The sequence below is a fragment of the Capsicum annuum genome, chromosome 6, assembly GCF_002878395.1.
Source record: "Capsicum annuum cultivar UCD-10X-F1 chromosome 6, UCD10Xv1.1, whole genome shotgun sequence".
In the NCBI taxonomy this organism is placed as follows: domain Eukaryota; kingdom Viridiplantae; phylum Streptophyta; class Magnoliopsida; order Solanales; family Solanaceae; genus Capsicum; species Capsicum annuum.
Window position 1 is genome coordinate 171780009 of NC_061116.1, and position 14149 is coordinate 171794157.

Genomic DNA, 14149 nt, shown 5'->3' on the forward strand with positions numbered 1-14149 from the left:
TTTTAGATATATGAAGCAGTCTATCATAGCCACTTCATTGAATTATGCTGAGATAATAGCTATTCATGAAGCAAGTCGAGAATGTGTATGGTTGAGTTCCATGATACATCTCATTCAAGAAAAATGTGGTGTGAAATATGACAATCTACCCACAATTTTATATAGAGATAATGCAGCATACATAGCACATCTTAAGAGAGGATTCATAAAAGGAAATAGAACGAAACACATTTTGCCAAAACTTTTATACATACATGAGCTACAAAAGAATGGTGATATTAACGTGCAATAGATTCATTGAAGTGACAATGTGACTGATTTATTCACCAAATCTTCTCCAATTGTAACTTTCAAGAAGGTGATGCACAAGATTGGGATGCAAAGGTTCAAGGATGTTCTCATTAGGGGGAGTTGATATGAATTGTACTCTTTTTCCCTTACGAGGTTTTGTCCCACTGGATTTTCCTTGTAAGGTTTTTAATGAGGCAGTCTATATGCATATAGTTAGAGATGTGTACTATTTTTCATTCACTAGATTTTTTCCCACAATGTTTTTTCTAGTAAAATTTTAACGAGGCACATTATTTATCCAGACATTTAAGGGGGAGTGTTATAAATGTATTTACATTATAGTGAATGTCTATCAAGATCTAATAAGATCTAGTTGATATCCATCAGGATTTGACGTATCTGTCTTTTAGTCAGAAACTAGGAGTAGTTTCTCCTATAAATAGAGAGATTTTATTTATTGTATTGTCAATCTGATGATCTCTCATCTATCAAGGGAAATAAAGAAGTCTCCAACTTCTCTCTCTATTTATTCTTCTTGTTATTACTTTTATATTTCATAACAATTACTATGATTTCCTTCTCTAATTGCACAGTAAATAATTAAACAAGGTTCAAGGATGTTCTCATTAGGGGGAGTTGATACCCATTGTAATATTTTTCTCTTACGAGGTTTTATCCCACTGGATTTTCTTTGTAAGGTTTTTAATGAGGCAGCCTATATGCGTATAGTTAGAGATGTGTACTCTTTTTCGTTCACTAGATTTTTTTCACTGAATTTTTTCTAGTAAGGTTTTAACGAGACACATTATTTATCCAGACATTTAAGGGAGAGTGTTATAAATATATTTACATTATAGTGAATGTCTATCAAGATCTAATAACATCTAGTTGATATCTATCAGAATTTGAAGTATCTGTTTTTTAGTCAGAAACTGAGAGTATTTTCTTCTATTTATAAATATAGGTGTTTTATTCATTGTATTGTCAATCTGATGTTCTCTCATCCATCAAAAAAAATAAACAAATCCCATAATTCTCTCTCTATTTATTCTTCTTGTTCTTGCTTTTATATTTCATATCAATTACTATAATTTTTTTTCACTAATTGCACAATAAATAATCAAACAAGGAAGAATAAATAAATAAAAAAAGAGCGAGAATGCTAAAAATTTGAGGGAAAAAATAGATACAATTGTTGACCATAGAGATGTGCTACTCGAACCTTTTAACAAATGTGATATTTTTAGCTTGTCGACGTTAACCAATTGAAGTGATACTCTTTTTTATTCTAATATATAGAAGCGTGAAGGGAAGCATGAGACAGTCGTCATGTCTCCTTCCTCTGTGATTTTACCACATCACCCCTAATTAATTATTATATGTCATTTACGTTTCAAAAAATTAATAATATTTAACAAAAATATAAAATAGACATTTATGACATGTCTGCTTTAGCTGCTTCAACCGTAATTTTACTATTTTAACCCTAATTAATTACTATAGGACATTTAAGTATTAGTCCGTGATTTTACTATATCACCCACAATTAATTATTATATGTCATTTAAGTATTAAAAATTAATAATATTTAACCAAAAAAAACATTTATGACATGTCTGCTTCAGTTGCTTCAACCGTAATTTTATTATTTCATCCCTAATTAATTACTATAAGTCATTTAATTACTAAAAAATTAATAATATTTAATAAAAAAGATAAAATAAACAAAAAAATGATAAACAAACTATTGAAGTTTTAAATTAACTTGACATCTTATATAAGGCCTGTCTAAATTTTTTTCACAACTATTTTTTATATTAATTTTGTTATACCACTTCTAATAAGTTATTTCCTAATTGATTATTATATGTCATTTACGTATTAAAAAATTAATAATATTTGATAAAATAAGTAAAGTAGACATTTATGACATGTTTGCTTCAACTATTTCAACCGTGATTTTACTATTTTATCCATAATTAATTATTATGAGTCATCTAAATATTAAAAAAATATTTAATAAAAAAATAAAAAAATAAAAAAAAGATAAATTAACTATTGATGTTTTAAATTAGAGATAATACATAAATATGACCCTAAACTTGACACCAAATTATAACTTTGACCTTAAACTTTGACAGTCCACAAATATGACCTTTAACTATTTAAAGCTGCATAAATATGACCTCCGATCCTATGTGGCAAAACGCGTGTTCAACACGCAAAACTAGGCGCATCCAGCTTAAAATCTAAGGACATAATACATAAATATGACCCTAAACTTGACACCAAATTATAACTTTGATCTTAAACTTTGACAGTGCACAAATATGACCTTTAACTATTCAAAACTGCACAAATATGACCTTTAAATGACTTTTCACTATTATTTTTTTATTATTTTCGGCTCAAAGATGAAAATGACATCTAATTTCTTTTGTCATTGCGGAAAAAGAGCAATATTGAAGATTTATTAATTAGGTGGATTAGCCTCATAAGAAAAAATCGCGCGGGTATGTATATATATTATAAAGGAGAGTGCGAATTTAAATTATATAATATATCTAAATATAATTTATTTAAATATTAAATTAAATATGAAACTATACTAATAATAATTTTTTTTTAGTTTTAATAAAACGTTATTAAAGATAGTAGTAGTATATTAAATTAACTTTACTAAAATGTTATTAAATTAACGTTATTAAATTAACGTTGGGGCAGACCTGCATGGTTGCCATGGGGTTCACCCGAACCCCCTCGTTAAAAAAATTACGTTGTATATATAAGGTAGAAAATTAATATTTATGTACGTATATTAATATTGAACCACATGAAACAAGGCACTTAGATAGCCCAGTGGTGTTAATTGCTCTTCTTGGGCGCTTCTTTCAGCCTACTGCGCGGGTTCGATCCCTGATAATAATAATAATAATAATAATAATAATAATAATAATAATAATAATAATAATAATAATAATAATAATAATAATAAAAATAATAATAAAAATGACGTCGTTTTAACACAAAAAGCAAAACTTTGACAGTGCACAAATATGACCTTTAACTATTCAAAACTGCACAAATATGACCTCCCTCCAAGTCAGCCCTTTTAACGACGTGGTATCGTGTGATTGGATTACCTTTCCATGTAGGCGCAAGTGAAACTCACGCATGGGGTTGCAAAATCGGAGGTCATATTTGTTCAGGTTTTAAATAGTTAAAGGCCCTATTTGTGCACTATCAAAGTTTAAGGTAAAAGTTATAATTTGGTGTCAAGTTTAGGGTCATATTTAGGAGTGTACATAGGTCGGGTTGGTTCGGTTTTTATTTAAAAAAAAAAACCACTCATGTCGGTTTATTAAAACTATAAACCAAATCAAGCCAACATAAAATTGGTTTTTTCGGTTTAGGTTTTAGTCGATTTTTTTGAGTTTTTTGGTTTTTTTGATTTTTTTGTTTTTTTTCGATTCTTTTTTGTTATCTTTAGTTTTACAATTATATTGTGATCGAAGATTAGATCAAATATATTTTCACTCATGTGCTAATGAAAAACCATAATTATGAAAAAATGTGGGGCGAAAAAATCTCTTTAAACTAAAAAGTGAGATGAAGAGTGAAAAGTTTAGGTTTTAAGTTTATATTGAGTTTTCGATCATTTAATTAGCAATTAATGGTCAAATATTACAACTTAAAGGCTCAAATCTAAATATATATCTACATTTACTTTCAAATTATTGAAAATTACTAAAACTAGTTGAAAAAAATATTTAAAAAGTAGATTATAATTAATATTTTATGTAAAAAAAAGTTTGAATATTATATATATATATATAAATATATATTATGTCGGTTTGATTCGGGTTCGGTTTGACTTTTTTTTTTGTTAACACCAAACCAAATCAAGAATGGTTGTTTTTTTTTTTTCTAACGTCACACCAATCAAACCAAACCATAAGTTGATTTTTTTTCTCAGTTTGGTTTGGTTCGTCGGTTCGATTTGACTTGACGGTTTGGTCTGTACACCTCTAGTCATATTTATGTATTATCTCTTTAAATTAACTTGACATCTTATATGAGACCCGCTTAAATTTTTTTCACAACTATTTTTTATAGTTATTTTATTGTATCACTTCTAATAAGTTATTATGAGCCATTTAAGACATGTCTACTTCACGACTTCAATCTTGATATTCAATTGGCTCTCAAAATTATATCATTGTCACTTAAATTGAAATAGAAGAAAAAGTATTATAATTTTCTGTAATTGAAAACTTAAATTATTCTAAAAATATAATAGACTATCAATGCTACAAAACTTTGGACAAGGGGAGTGTTATAAATTATAATGGCTAACAACTTAAAATAGTAAATTACAATGTCAAAAAAACTATTATAAATTACAATAGCTAATAACTTAAAATATCTAAAAAATATTTAAAATATAATTAACTATCAAAATTTTATTTGTATCATATAAATTGAGACTAAAAAATAACATATACACGGGCCTTGATATCTAGTTTTTCGGGAAGTAGACTATCCACCTGGTAATTATGGACCATAGAAGATTTAGGCTCAAATGAGTCAAATCTACCAGCTAAAACAACCCAATTTCCTGTTATCTCTCATCCAAATTCGACCATGTAAAAATTTCTTTCTATTTTCTCCTTTTTCTCTTTGTCTTTGTACTTGTCAAAACTTTCATTATTTTCTTCCCATCCCTTCTTGTTGTTTCATGGAAGTCTATTTTGCAGACGAAAAAAGAAAAAAAGATCACTATAGAAGTCAAATGCAAAATTTTTAAATATCCAACGAACGTAGCAAGTAGCCATGCATGATCGTGATGATTTTGGACAGTTGAGTACATTATACGTTACAATTTCTTGGATCTAATTTTAGTATAAGGAGAATATTGAAGAAGCAAAATGGCAGCAGAGTTAGCAACGATCACAAATAAAACGGAGGACGTAGTATGTTATTCACCAATGATGATAACGACCAATGGAGTATGGCAGGGTGAAAATCCACTTGATTTTGCATTGCCACTCTTCATATTGCAATTGACACTAGTTGTTATCTTGACTCGTATTCTCGTTTTGATCTTGAAACCCTTTCGTCAACCTCGTGTTATTGCTGAGATCCTTGTAAGTTTCATTATATTTTCCTCTATATATGTTGTTGCATTTTCTATTTCCATTCGTCATAATATTTTCGTATTAGAAAATCTTGCTTATATAATGTTTGCAAAACAATAATGATTGGAGCAATTGCATAATGTTGGTCTAGATGAAATTTCAGGATTATTCACTTTTGTCAATTGGTCAGAAAATAATATGAATGAACTAGTCCTTAAAGGGTAAGGTTACAACTTCGCATCTAAAATGATATCTTATTAGGTTTTAACTTCAGGCCACTAATTGTATTGAGCCGCTTCTGTTGTTATATTTGTTTGATTAAGTAGACTAATATTGTGTTTGATGGTGACAGGGTGGTGTAATTTTGGGGCCATCCGTATTAGGAAGAAGTAAAAAATTTGCTGATACAGTATTTCCAATAAGAAGTGTGATGGTCCTCGAGGCAATGGCAAATGTAGGCCTTCTTTACTTTCTTTTTCTGGTTGGAGTAGAAATGGACATTGCTCTTATTCGAAGAACGGGCAAAAAAGCTATACCTATAGCTCTGGCAGGGATGGTAGTGCCATTTCTGATAGGAATTTCATCTTCCTTCATGTTGCATAAGAGTTCACAAGATACTAAACAAGGGATATTCGTACTCTTCCTTGGGGTTGTGCTTTCTGTCACTGCATTCCCTGTTCTTGCAAGAATACTCGCGAAGCTGAAGCTTATCAACACTGAAATTGGTAGGATAGCCATGTCGGCTGCTCTTATAAATGATATCTTTGCGTGGATTGTCTTGGCTTTTGCCATTGCCTTCTCTGAGAATAAAAATATGGCTTTGGCTTCTGTTTGGGTACTTCTCTCAAGTGTAGCGTTTCTTATTTTCTGCATTATAGTTATTAGGCCTTTAGTTGGATGGATGATAAGGCGAACTCCAGAAGGCGAATCCATCAGCGAGGTCTCTATATGTATCATTCTCACTGGGGTCTTGATATGTGGATTCATAACAGATGCTATTGGAATACATTCTATTTTTGGGGCTTTTATCTTTGGCTTGGTCATTCCTAACGGTCCCCTTGCCGTTACACTTATTGAAAGGCTAGATGACTTTGTTTCGGGGCTTTTGTTGCCTCTTTTCTTTGTCATTAGTGGTCTCAAGACGGAGATTAGCGCTATTGATGGAGTTGGTACATGGGCCCTATTAGTTCTGGTCATAGTCCTAGCTTGTGCTGGAAAGATTGCTGGCACAGTCCTTGTAACTCTCCATTACAGAATACCAATTCATGAAGGTGTTACTCTTGGCCTCCTCATGAATGCCAAAGGACTCATTGAGATGATTGTGATAAATATTGGTAAAGACCAAAAGGTACATTCTTAATCTTCTTTTCACCATATAGAGAAATTAATTAGTAGTACTTTTCAACTATTTGCTCATTAACATGAAAATCCATGTTTGTAGGTTCTTGATGAAAAAACCTTTGCAATTATGGTTATAGTTACAGTGCTTATGACTGCAATTATCATCCCTATTGTGACAATGATTTACAAACCAGCAAGAAAGTTTGCGCCATATAAAAGAAGAACAGTTCAAAGTACAAAACCAGATAGCGAATTCAGGGTACTGTCTTGCATCCACACACCTAGAAATGTACCAACAATCATCAATCTTCTTGAAGCATCTTGTCCTACCAAGAAATCTCCAATATGTGTATATGTCGTCCATCTTGTTGAGCTCACTGGACGTTCATCTGCCATGCTTATTGTCCATAATACGCGAAAATCTGGCAGGCCAGCGCTTAACAGAACTCAAGCTCAATCAGATCACATCATCAATGCATTCGAGAACTTTGAGCAACACGTTGGATGTGTCTCCGTGCAACCCCTCACTGCCATCTCCCCTTACTCCACAATGCACGAAGATATTTGCAGCATTGCCGAGGACAAACGAGTCGCATTTCTAATCATCCCTTTTCACAAGCAGCAAACAGTTGATGGAGGAATGGAAATCACGAATCCAAATTTTCGAATGATAAACCAAAATGTATTAGCAAATGCACCTTGTTCTGTTGGGATACTTGTCGATAGGGGCCTAAGTGGATCCACAAGGCTAGCAGCAAATCAAGTTACTCACCATGTGGCCGTGCTATTCTTTGGAGGTCCAGATGATCGCGAGGCTTTGTCCTACGGATTGAGAATGAGGGAACATCCAGGGATCAACCTTACTGTAATGAGATTCCTTCCTGGAGAAGCTGCACTTGAAGATAGAAGATCAGATTCAAGAAAAAGAAGTACGAATAATGATTCAAGTGTACTAACAGTGGTAACAGATGATGACAAAGAAAAACAGCTAGACGAGGACTATATCAGCGACTTCAGGGAAAAAACAGCAAATGATGATTCAGTTTTATACATAGAAAGAGTAGTAAACCATGGAGAAGAGACAGTAGCAGCAATAAGGACTATAGACCACTTGCATGACCTGTTCATAGTCGGTAGAGGACAAGGCACGATATCGCCATTGACAGCAGGACTTACTGACTGGAGCGAGTGCCCCGAGCTAGGTGCAATAGGAGATCTACTGGCATCCCCGGATCAGGTGTCAGTTATTTCGGTGTTAGTTGTGCAACAATATGTAGGAATGGGACAAGGGGATCATTCTCTCACACCAGATAGTCCTGGACAGCAACTACATGACCATTTCAACCTCAGCTATCATCGGACGCAAAACAGAGGGCAGCAGCCTCAATTCCATACACAACCCTGAAAACTCTGTACATAGATTTTTCTTTTTCTTTTTTTTGGGGGGTGGGGGGTGGGGGGGTTCTGTCAATTTTTCAAGAAAATAGTGACATTCATTATTACCTTTTTCTTCATATTTTTTAATTTTGAAAGACCACCTCCCAAGGTGGAAGGTAGTAATTGAATCCTATCGATCCTTATGTATAGAAACTTACTGATTGAATTAATATTTCTCTGCAAAAGACTTGTCATCTATAACCTTGTTTATCAGTAATTGTGGGGTCATTAAAGTTGGCCATATCCAAATGCTTCCCATCTTCTAAAATATTATTGTACTTGTGATCCCCTCTATATCAATGAGCTCTCACTTACTAGCCAACTAATCCATATTCATATTGGATAGGCCTACTAAGGGTAAAACACTCTCTATCAAGAAATACTCCAATCTCAGGACTCAATCCGAGACTCCGGTTAAAGATAGAGGAATCACAACCTTCCAACCTACGGTTGATAATATTCTCATGTGGAAACAAGTGAAGGATAAGATGAAGAGAAGTACACAATAACTTCTGATTTCTTCCTCAATCATTTCAATTTTTTTAATTTTTATTTTATCCCTCCTTAGGAGTTCCAAGCCTTTGCTCATTTGGTGACTTAAACCTATAACCTCATGGCAAGCCCCTCTTGTCCTTGATCATTTCAATTGTTCCTAGGTTCGCTCTTAAGTATAACTTTAGTTTTAGCCATAACTTGTTAGTGACGGAGCAATACATATTTTTTTATCATCACAACTTTGTGGTAAAATTGGAATTGCCAACCCAATTGCAACTTTGTCACATATGGTGCGTCCCTAAGGTGTTACACAGCCACAGGGGAGGGGTTAGTGTAATAACGCAAAAGGTGTCTGTTGCATGTGCAGTTTGTTTTAGGCAAATTTTGCACGAAATGGACAGAGAAAGTAAAGTGGTTATAACAGGGTGAAATCAGAATTAAACTATGCCAAGTGTACTACAGTTCAAATGGGCAAAATCATGAGACTTCAAAGGTTTAATCACAGCATACGATACCTAAACAGCTGAATTTTGAGAAATTACAAGTGGAATCCAAAGGTTAATTATATGTTCCCTAGTTGTTCCGTGTTCGTGTACACAAATTGATCCAATTAGCGAGGACCAGTTAATCGTCATATTAATGGATTTTCCTTTATTTCATACTCCCTCCGTTTCGAAAAGAATGACTTACTTTCCTTTTTAGCAATTTTTAATTTCAATTTTCTACGTGGCACGTTTAAGACCAGAAGATTGAAGGACATTTTGGTACATTTGACATATCTTTAATTTAAAACCACAAGATTAAAAAATCTTCTTTATTTTCTTAAACTCCATGCAAAATCAAATTAGGTTATTCTTTTTAAAACGGAGGGAGTATTATTTAACTCATGTTTATTTGACACAACTCTTAAAAAGAATTTATTAGGGTTGTAGGTTATTAAACTAACCGAATTCAAAATTTGATTTGTGTTACTACTTTATGAAATTATTTAGTATCAAGGCCAAAGGGTAGTACGGAAAGAGAAATATAACTTCCTTAATTTTCTAGTTTGAAAAAGTAAAAAAGAAGAATAGATTTTTAATATAAGAATCAAGTATAATGACACGAAGGACGTACTTGTAAAGGAAACCAATCTACTTTTTTAAATTGGCTGGGGGGTGAAGTGATTCATATACTCCTTGTATTTCAGTTTATTTGTCTAAAAACCTGTTCGGTCAGGTGGCTAAAAACTGATTATTTCAGTAACACAAATAAAAATTGGATGCCAAACACCGTAAAGAAGGATAGGCTCGCAGGAGCCTTCCTTTTGACAAAAAAATCTAAAAATAAATCCACATATTTTCTGATAAAACAAGCAAACATGCATAAAAACATACACAAAAAACATACACAATACTGTTAGTGTAAAAAATCTTTACACTGTCAGTATAAATAACTTAAATCCAACGAAAAGAAGTTCAAGACAATGAACGAAAACATAGAAATGGTTTGATTCATGCGCATTTGAAACCTTTAGGGGCAGTCTTTCCACAGTTGTTGAGCAACAAGCTGAGTGAAATAGCAGCATTAAGGTGAGTTCCCAACACATTAGCTTTAATGGAAGTGCAAAGGCAAACAGCAGCATCAACATCCGCAAGATTCTCAATGAGAGTGCAGCATGAACTCTTTGATGACAATAATGGGGTTCCAACAACAACATGCACCAAGTCATTCAACAAATTGGCACACACCTTTAATTTTAATGTGTCCTTTGGGCACTTATGGTAACCCTTGGATATTGATGGGGGGTTCTTGTGTTGATTCTTTGGTGGACATGGGATGTAAGTTGAAGTAACCATTGTGAAGAAGAGAAGGTTCAAAGTAAGGAGAAGAGCAATGGATGATGTAATTGCCTTAGCCATTTTCAAAAGTGTGAAAGTGTAGGAAGTGCAAATGTGTGTTTACTAGAGTTAAGAGATTACTCGGTGGTGGAAATAAACAAGTGAGTGAGATATTTATAGACGGAAAATGTGAGTATTTTTAATTTTGTTTTACTATTTTGCACGTCTGTCCCAATTAATTGGCACATTCTTGTCCAAAAGCCAAGAGGAAGTTGTTGACATGCGACCAAGAGGTCACGAGTTCAAGCGTGAAAATAGTCTCTTCCAGAAATGCAAGATAAAACGGCGTACAATAGATCATTGTAGTCAAACCCTTCCCAGGACCTCACACATAGTGAAAGCTTTAGTGCAACAGAGCTGCCCTTTTATTCTTATCCAAAAGAGAATCTCACATTTTTATAGTTAAAAACAATTCAACTTTATAATCCTCGTTGTATCCTCAATAAGATGATTTAATCACACAAATATAAAGACTTATTTAGATGAAGATTTTCAAAAATATTTCTTTCTTTCTCAAACTCATGCCTAGTCAAACACTACCACATAAAGTTGAATATGAACAGGTGATTGAGACTTTATGCACGGAAAATGTGAGTATTTTCTATTTTGTTTTTGCTATTTTGTGTAACTAACTAGTGATCAAGAAAATTTAGAGAGGGCCACCATTTTCATGTGGGCTATTTGCATTAGATACATAGAGACAGAATGACAAGCTGGCAAAATGTAGCTCAAGATAAGCTTAGCCTATATAATGATTCTTGATGTTGGAGCTTAGTGGATTTGGTTAGTTGTCAATGTTCTTCGATCTGGAAGAAAAAAAGAACAGCCCATATTTTCACATGAATGTATTGGATCTTTATCCAAAAACTAAAAACCATATAGGTTGGTTATTGTGTTCACCTTGGAGACCAGTAGAAACAATTGTCTGAATTTGTTAATATTAAGACTATTGAATATCTTTCTTAGTTAAGGGGTATTAATGCAAGAATTTTACAAGGTAGCACAAATAGGACTTCTTTTATTTTTGATCCGTCCGCCAACCTTAATTACGGGTGCTAGTTCAAATAGACAAAATCTGCACACTGTATGCTATGCATACCTGTATGTATATTATATGTGTATTATGCTAGTCCAATCTGTAAGGTTATATTTGTTATTGGTTTCTTGTAAGTTTAATCATCCAAAGACATTGGACTGTAATTGCGGATCAAATATTTCAGTCTTCAATGAGATGGAATTGCCATTTCGTATTTCTCTGTACCAATTTCTTCATGAGGAAAAGAAAAAAAAAGGCTCTCATGTTTATTTGATTGAACTTTTACAAATATCCCACTAAAGTCCATCTGAGGCAAGATCTCATGTTGACCACTAGCACACAACTCTCAAGACAAGTAGAATTTTCATTCTAATACAAATGAAATGAAAACAAAACGAACAAATAATAAAGGAAAGTATAATAAGAACTAGTTTGATTTTGGCAGACGAGACAGTAGTTTCGCCAAATAAATTTTTCACCGTTTTCCAATTCTAAGGTCTAACTGATGGGTCAAATGGGTTATGAGTTTTGAATTCCTTTAAAAAGTTAACTATTTCGTTAATTTTTCCTTGTTTGGAAAATGTATATAGTTTAATGACAATATTTTTCAAAAAAAGTTATAACTGACTTTAGCGGGATATTTATAAAAGATCGAGGAATTAAGTGCATATATCTTACCAACTCTTAAACCCATTAGTTAATTATCGCTGGTGACCCTATTAAATGCTACTATTTCTAATGAGATTTTAAGTTATAGCAAGCCTACCAATCTCAGTAACGTAACAAAGATGCTGAATTAATGGCTCCTAAAGAGAGATAGAGACAAAAGGAATAAGTTAAGACTAAAATCATCTGTTAATAACCACAGTGGTTCAGGAACTAATAACCCATTTCTCAAACAATATTAAACCATCATAGAACGAAGGTGTACATAATTAACAACAAAAGAACAATAATTTTGTAATGGTTAAATTAATTGGTCACGTGAACCGGCCTTGAAAGCAGTAAGAGGTGGGGGAGAGAGGGGGGTTGAATTACTCTTTTTTCGATCAGTCGACTTCCTTAATCAAACTATTAACTATTGATTGCAGTAATGAAAACTTGTGACAATAAAATGCTAAAGATAAATAGCACTGGTATTTAATATTGGTTGGGACCTCTAATAGGTCTTACTACCTTGGATTGAAAGAGATTCTACTAATTCTTTGTGAATAAAATTAAAGTACAAGATTGAGTCAAGCTTTTTGACTTTGACTCACACTCTCTTCTTTCTACCACACTTTGATATAATGCCTCACCAACTATGCGTTTCTCTCCTCTTTTTAAGTATATAGTAAATCTTTAAGAGAATACAATGCTTGAGTAAAGTAGAACAAAAAACTAGAGAAGGTTGAGACAAGTGTATGTCTCTTTCTTTGACTTTCAAGGCTTATATAGTAGTGATTGGACTACTACTAGCCATTGAAAATTACAAGCCAACCCAAATTGAATAAGGAATATTCAATTTCCAAAATTAAGCAAAGGCTACAAAGAAAAATCCAACTAAGACATAATATACACAAGATGAAAATGCAGCATTTCTATGATTTAAGCAAACCAATCAATACAACAGATCTTTCTCATTTCCTGGAATGTCATGCCTTTTGACAGCACTTCAGAGGAGATTTTCCTCAACCTATTTAGAGTAGTAGATCTTTTCGTGCAATGCCTCTTGATATACTTGGACAAGACCTTAGAATTATGCACAACATCCTATAATATCTTCACAGATGATTTTCTTTTTTTTTTGAGTACTACTGAATACCTTTTGATATATTTGGACAAGACTCATGAATTATGCAACAATATCTCAACTCAATTTTCATAGGTGTTTTTCTTCCTTTTTGAGTCCTGAATGAGAGTTTCGATTGTTTCTTCTTTTCCTATCTTCCAGCAAATGAATCACAAAATCATTCATCAAAACTTTAACACTATCAATCTTCTTCTTTAGAGATAGTCGACTTTTCTTTCTAGGGTGCTCCCCCTACTTAGATGCATAGTTGACTCCCCCTGAGTTGTTGCATTGTCGACTATTACCTTGCAACTTAGCATATTCTTCTCCTTTGACATCAACCAAAAAGAAAGAGCAAAGACAAAGACAATGCATGCATAATAAAAAGAAAAAAAAAACAAAGCATTCAGGGGCTTATGTCCCGATACAACCTAAACACAAAAGTATTATCACATAATTCAAGAAGTAGGAGGGGATTTCCATGAAGCGAAAAGAAATAAGCTAGTAGTTGAGCAGTACCATCCTTCAGGTTCGTGAAATGACTAGTGATTACTGAAAAAAGTGATTTAATAGAGGTCTGAATCTTGACAGCTATTTTGGTGGTCTCTTTGATTACCTAATCTAATCGTAGCCTGAGACGAGCAACATCTGTATTTGTTTCCTTACTGACATCTTTAATTTTATTGATTTGAAAATGTGAGGCAAGAAAGAGATCATATCCTTGATGGAGTTTAATTTCAGGTCAATCTCAGCCAGGCGA

General features: G+C 33.0%; 2 protein-coding genes across 2 annotated transcripts; one reads left to right on the top strand and one right to left on the bottom strand.

Annotated features, from left to right (window-relative positions):
* The first annotated feature begins 4908 nt into the window (after positions 1-4908).
* Positions 4909-8392, top strand: LOC107874904 (cation/H(+) antiporter 15-like). The gene is made up of 3 exons (XM_016721612.2): positions 4909-5438; positions 5782-6777; positions 6871-8392. The coding sequence occupies exons 1-3, from the start codon at positions 5220-5222 to the stop codon at positions 8173-8175; spliced, it is 2520 nt and encodes an 839-aa protein (XP_016577098.1). The 5' UTR covers positions 4909-5219; the 3' UTR covers positions 8176-8392.
* A 1630-nt stretch (positions 8393-10022) lies between these two features.
* LOC107874905 (14 kDa proline-rich protein DC2.15) lies at positions 10023-10680 on the bottom strand. The gene has a single exon (XM_016721613.2). It carries the CDS (start codon positions 10601-10603, stop codon positions 10196-10198), a length of 408 nt encoding a protein of 135 aa, XP_016577099.2. The 5' UTR covers positions 10604-10680; the 3' UTR covers positions 10023-10195.
* Positions 10681-14149: the final 3469 nt, after the last annotated feature.